Source organism: Portunus trituberculatus, chromosome 19 (assembly GCF_017591435.1).
Source record: "Portunus trituberculatus isolate SZX2019 chromosome 19, ASM1759143v1, whole genome shotgun sequence".
In the NCBI taxonomy this organism is placed as follows: domain Eukaryota; kingdom Metazoa; phylum Arthropoda; class Malacostraca; order Decapoda; family Portunidae; genus Portunus; species Portunus trituberculatus.
The window spans coordinates 11,549,168-11,555,937 of NC_059273.1; the positions used below are offsets into that span (position 1 = coordinate 11,549,168).

General features: G+C 44.5%; 1 protein-coding gene across 2 annotated transcripts in view; it reads right to left on the minus strand.

Moving 5' to 3' along the window:
* Nucleotides 1-894: 894 nt before the first annotated feature.
* The window catches only part of LOC123506385 (plexin-B-like), a 343,016-nt gene continuing 337,140 nt past the window's right edge, over nt 895-6,770 (minus strand). For both annotated transcript variants that reach the window (XM_045258472.1, XM_045258471.1), the window contains 3 exons: nt 6,585-6,735; nt 3,127-3,327; nt 895-2,984 (listed from right to left, as the gene is read on the minus strand). In XM_045258472.1, the coding sequence (XP_045114407.1) occupies nt 2,155-2,984; nt 3,127-3,327; nt 6,585-6,735 (1,182 nt within the window). In that variant the 3' untranslated portion in view covers nt 895-2,154. The remainder of the gene's footprint in view (nt 2,985-3,126; nt 3,328-6,584; nt 6,736-6,770) is intronic.

Genomic DNA, 6,770 nt, shown 5'->3' on the forward strand with positions numbered 1-6,770 from the left:
AATAATAACAAAACAGAACATGGATTAATTGAACCAGCCACGTCACATTGTCAAGAAACACGAGTCACAAGAACAAGAGTAGTATAAACAATAAATAAAAAAAAAGACACCAAAATAAATACACAAGAACAAAGAGATTTATGTATTATTAAAAGGACTCGAGAGCGCGTTTTCGAACTGAGTCACGAAGCTTCAACGTGAACGAACCAGCCTTTTGAACCTTTCTTTGGGACGCCAAGGCTGGATGGCAGAAAAGAAGGTCCGGAGGGAGTCACTCAACCCTCTTCCTGGTGCACATACACACACACGTACACGCACACGCACATACGCACACGCACACACCGTAGCACGTGGTTTCATATCTCATATCAATGGAATTAACTAGGTTTTTATAATTTTTTTTGTGATTTTTATTTTTTTTTATTCGTTTTGTTTTTGGAGTGCACATGAGTTTCTTCCTCTCGGGACTGTCGGTTTCTTGTCAAGCACATAGACGGTTTTGGTGAGCACCTGTGTTACCTCTGAAGGACGCGTGGATTATCTAGTGTTTGGGGCGAGAACTCTGTGTCTGTGTCAGTGTCAGTGTTATATAGCTCTTTCTTTTCCTTCTGGTTCCTTGGTCTTTTTTTTGTCAGTTTATAAATTTTTCTACCTTATTTTTTTTTTTTTTTATGGTTGTTTTTTTGTCGTTGGGTGTCTTATGTATTTCTTTTCGTTTTTTTCTTTTCTTCTCTTTTCCTTTATTGTTCTTTGTTCATCCTTCTCTAGTTATTTCAGTCATTTCACATTTTTTTTTTGTAAGATGTTGAAACTAGACACTAAATATCACTTTGTATTTTGTCTTTTCCTTTTAATATTCTATGTGTAATTAATTTTCTCTTGGTTCTTTTTTTATCTGCATTTTGTTCAATTGTTTTCCCGATATCCACTTTCCTATTCCTTATTTCTTGCATTCGTTTGTCTAATTTCTTTCCTTTCAGTTTTTTCCCACAAGAGTTTTAGTTTCATTTTCGTTTCATTATATTGTCCTTGTTTTTTTTTTTTTATACATTTCGCTCTACGTCTGACTCACTAACACCTCAGTTATTCTTTCCACATATGACTTTACTCCTTTTCACTCACATTTACTTTTACATTCAGTAATTCTGTTTTTTTCTAACCTATCACGTCAGCGCTTTTTATATATATTTCTATTTATTTCAAGCTTTGTTATAAGTATCTTCATTCTCTTCTCTTGTATACTTTTTTCAATTTTCTTAATGGAATTTCGCCCACAGAACACTGACGGGAATAAGAGACAGGAGATAAAAAAACGCTAAAAAAAAGTCACTACTACCACAGAGAAAACTTTCCTTCGCTCGTGAGAGAAAGAAAAAAATAAATAGAAGTTCACATTTTACTTTTTCTGTCACTCTTCACTCTTTTCACAACAATCCTTCTCGTCTGCACTTCTGTCCGTCTTGCCTTTATTGATTCCGCCTCTGTATTATGAATTACTGGAGAAAGCAATAATGTGTCCGTGATGAGATGAGTGTGTATATATGTGTGTGTGTGTGTGTGTGTGTGTGTGTGTGTGTGTGTGTGTGTGTGTGTGTGTGTGTGTGTGTGTGTGATGCAATAATTCTCCGCTACGTGTCGTGATTAGTGTGATGTGATGAGTCTGGTCCGCGTGAAGGCAGTCTCGTCCCCTCACCCCCGTAACGTTCTCCCGAGACGCTCACCACACGCTATTTATCACCACTTGACTTGTGATTCTACACTCGTCCCCCACAACACCAATAGGCACCAGACAGCAACGAACTCGTCCCTCAAATAGTAGAGTCGGCCCGCAGCGTCCCCCCCTCCCGCCGCCCACTGGAATGCGCTAGTCTTAGAAAATCACAGATATTTGATTAAGTACAGCGGGGGAGGGGGCGACGGGCCCTCGAGACTACTGGAAGGAATAGATTAGCGTTGTGACGAGTTTCTGTCTGTCTTTACAATAACAACGAACCCCAAAAATACACACACAATAACTGTCTATTAATTGTCATACACCTACTCTTTGGCTAGGAACTAGGCATGTAAGATAACAGCGGTGAAAGTCTTTTCTTATAAGTCTTTACACAAGGCCTCAGACGGGTGCGGCGCGGGATGAGCCAGGGCGCGGCGGCCTCAGCACATGGACGTGGGTTCCCCGTTAATGGTACACATGACATTGTCCAGTTTGTGGGCGAGGTGGAGCGTCCGACAGTTGGGGTCCATCTCGAGGGTCTCCATGATTTGGCTGTAGTAGCGCGTGATGTACGTGTGGAATAGCTCCTGCACCGCCGGCTTGGAGTCCAGCTCAGACAGGTGCGTCAGGCTCAGGTGGTGCAGGTAGGCGGCCATGTCCTGGTCCGTGACGGGAGGCAGTGTCCTCACGCCGTGGTAGAAGGCCCGCACGGACGCCTTGTACTGCGTGATGTCCTTGGCGAAGAGCAGCTTGTTGGAGGGCGAGTCCTTGCCCAGGCGATGCTCGGTGGTGGAGCACGCGTCCATGAAGGTCTGGGCAATGACGGACAGGCAGGAGTCCACCGTGGGACTTTTGTGGACGTCAAGGATGAAGTCAGGGTTCTTGATGAAGTTGACCCAGAAGCGCAGCGGCAGACTGTTGGACTTCCAGGCGAGCACCACCTCGGGGTCTATGAGTCCGTGGCGCCGCGAGGACTCGTCGAAGAGATCAAAGAGCCACTTGACGGCCGGCGGCAGCGACTCGTTGGCGTTGAGGATCGTCTTGAAGAAATCGTCAACAAACTTCTGGACGGTGCCCTTTGTGGAGAGCAGGCGGGTGAGGAAGATCTCCGGAATGGCCTTGTGCGTCCTCTCGCCGCCTCTGTTGGGGGAATCGTGGTCCACGGGCTTCACCAAATGGTACACGTTGGCATCAGACGACCCACACTCCACGTCCCCGCCGCCGCAGTGACTCACGGGGCTGCCCGACCCACTCACGCCGAAGGTGGAGCCTGAGAGAGCAAGGGAGAGAGAGGAGTTCAGCGTCTGTGCGGAGCTGTGGGGAAACACACACACACACACACACACACACACACACACACACACACACACACACACACACACACACACACACACACACACAAGAACACTCACATGTGGCACACTTTGACGTCCCGGTGCCGCAGTTTGCGTTGTTGAGGTGGGCGTGGGGGCGGTGCACAAGGGCCATGAGCGCTGAGTCCCGCACGCCGTAATGAGCCAGCGTGTTGAGGCGCCGCCATCCGCCTGAGTCGCTTTTGGTGGTCATGTCCTCGTCGGCGAGAACCAGGTGACCGTTGCGACCATGACGCCACTCTGGGGGAGAGAGGAGGGGGTTAGTGGGGACGAGAGACGGGACGGAGTGTTAAGTAATGGAGGTAACAGAAGACAGGTAGATAAGAAGGGAGTAAATGAAGTATGACTGTAGACGGGTAGACAGAAGAGAATAAGCAAGGTATGACTAAACAGGTAGACAGAGATAGACAAAAAGCTATGCGTTAGATAACACCCGTAGACAGATAGACAGGAAAGAGCACGTAAGGTATGACTAAAACAGACAGGAAGGAGTAAGTTCGGGAACACCCGCAGACAGGAGTGGATAACGAGTAAGCTGATGCTACTCTCCCAGCGTAAATGTAAAGCAAGTGGAATTATCTCTGGTGATTGGCAGGTAGAGACACAAGTAAACCAGGTAATGTACAGGCAGTTAGGGAAAACATGATTACTGATTGACTGATAGACACACAACCGGATAATTCTGACACGAAAATAGGTTGCTAATCACGCACAGATGGGTAGGTGGGCTTAAATGGCAATGCTGCGTGAGCCAGTAATGAGGGACAGGCGGACAGGTGCATGGAGGCAGGGCACGGTAAACTGACACGCGAGGATAGTAAGAGAGGATAGTATGAGAATCGAGCATGAGGGAGCATTAATTGCTGCGCAATATGGAGACAAGGTTATAGTATACTGGTGTTAGTTTTTGCCGCACAGAGACGATTTTGAACGTAGACATGATAGATTACGACGTGTGATGCAGGTAACTAGCCAAGGTGGTCGTGTGATTGTGGTCTCAGGTAAAGGGAATAGGTTGAAAGGTAATTTACGGGGTCTAGGTAAGAAGGGAAGGTAATTTAGTGATAAATACGGTATATTGATAGAAATATATGTAAAAAAAGGTGATAGGAAGAAATTGGTTACGAAATAGAATTAGATGACTGAAATAGATAAAATAAATATAATAGTAATTTAATGAGATATACGGTATACTGATAGAAATGTATGCAAAAAAAAGGTGATAGGAAGAAATTGGTTACGAAATAGAGTTAGATGACTGAAATAGATAGAATAGTAAGGTTATTTGATTAGATGAATTTATGGATGGGGAAGATAGATAAAGAAACTGCTACGTGTACGCCTGGTTTCTTTCACTTCCTCCTATTTTCTTTGCTACTGTGTTTTGTTGCAAGTGTCCGATAAGCAACACTAAGAAAGAAACAACAGTATCAACAGCGCATAAGAGACTGAATACCTATTGAGTTGCGTAACCAGTAAAAAAAATAAAAATGACAGTTAGACAGTTGGTTAGAAAATTAATGTGATGCGGAAGGAGGAACAACCTGATAACCAATGGACAGGCAGAGAAGCGGTTGTATATCAGTGTATTTCAGTGTGTATGTACGTGGAAGTGCTGCGGTGGGGTTATGCAGTATGGATGAGGAACAGAAGGGGAGCTGAAAATATTATAAATGCATGGAACACGAGTGGACATGTTGACAGGCTGACAATTGAGATTCATGTTGCTGTGTTCGGCAGAGTTTGATTCCGTGACTCGAGTGAACACTGAATGACAGGGTGGCGGTGGAGGGGAGGAAAGGTGTGTGTCTCATTGAAGGTTATGAGATGGATTTACACCTGGTGGACGCAAATTAAGGAGGATATGGACAGGTAAACATATGAGGATGTTTTAGAGTTGATAACATGTGTACTGATGGGGAGAAAAAAGTGCGGGGAAAGGTTAAGTGTGTGTGTGTGTGTGTGTGTGTGTGTGTGTGTGTGTGTGTGTGTGTGTGAAACAAGTGATGCAAGAACTATAGCTTCGTCTTATATTCTCGTTAACACACACACACACACACACACACACACACACACACACACACACACACACACACACACACACACACACACACACACACACACACACACATACACACACACACCTAGCTCTTTCGCCTCTCTCCGCCTCCCCGCTGTTAAAATATGACTAGGAGAGATCGTCAAGAATTACCTGGCGAGCGGCTGACAGGTGGCCAACTAATTAATGAGTCTCAGGTGGGCCGTGGACTCACCTGTCTCGCTAAATGTCTTGCTTACGCGCCGCCGTCACTTCACTCCCTGACGAATTACAACCCTAGCAATTTCCACTCTTCCTCCTGCAGTTAATTGGTGTTTCCTGACGGTATCTTTTGTTATTAGTCTAATTAATTGGGGTGCCTTGATGGTTCCTCCTGTTATTACTGTAATTAATGGGTGTATCTTGTGTGTTTCTCCTCCTGGTGTTGCTTCTCTGTAGTGTTATTATTTTTAATCGGTGTTTCTTTATGTTCTATTCTTCGTATTGGTTTTGGTAATAGATATTCTCGTAGTGTAATTAATGGGTGCTTCTTGTGTTTTTTTTTTTTTTTCTTTTCTTGGTGGTGTTATTACGGTTTTGTTATTCTTATTGTGTGTTTTTATGTGTGTGTGGGGGAGGTTGATAAACTGTAGAAAAAAATAATAGATAGATAAATGAAAGTGCCTAATGTAACTACGATGATTGAAACACATGATAGACAACACTGAATATCTAACGAATACCTAAACAAGAATACACTCTAAAAGAAATAGAAAATCACAGTAATGATAAAATGTGCCTTACGTACACACCTACATTTTTTTTGCCTATGAATAATCTGTCAGGTGAATAATTTTAAAACTGCAGGTGCTTATGTTCATTAGCATATGCAAATCACCGGAGACTACTGATTGCGTCACTTTGAAATTACGTTTTGACTCTTAACTACAGTGACGCGGGAATAAATAAGCTTGTGTTGGGGGAGGGAGCCGAGAATAAGGACTGCGAGGAGGCGTATTGAGCGGCGCCAGCAAAGAAAACTCGCCCCTAACTTCTTATTACGTTAGTGTGTATTTACAGAGCTGGAGCCGAAGTGAGACCGTGCGCCGAAACTTTTGACAGACTTGAAGGAAAACGGGAACATAAAGAGAGAGTGAGTGGGGAAGGGGGGAAGAGAGGGGGGGTATATATGTGGTTGTTTCGTAGTGTTCTTGTAATGAGGTTTCGAGAGAGAGAGAGAGAGAGAGAGAGAGAGAGAGAGAGAGAGAGAGAGAGAGAGAGAGAGAGAGAGAGAGAGAGAGAGAGAGAGAGAGATGTAAATAACAAATAAATAATAAAAAGTCTCTTAACATACACTTGATATAAATAAAACATCAAAGAAATGTAAACAACTCCTTCAGGAAACGTGCAGCAAGTAGCGTACCTTCACAATAAAGGGGTACATTTAGGATAGACTTACCTAGGTCGACCTGGTGGACGGAAGGCCGGAGGGAGTGTGGGGTGTTGCGATACAGGGCGTCTAGAATCTTGGCCTTCACTTGGGTTATCGTGTCGCAGTCCAGCACTCGACACTGCGCCTTCTCCCCGTCCTCCCCGACCACCGCCACCGACTGCAGGGAGAGAAAATGCAACCAATTAGCGCAAA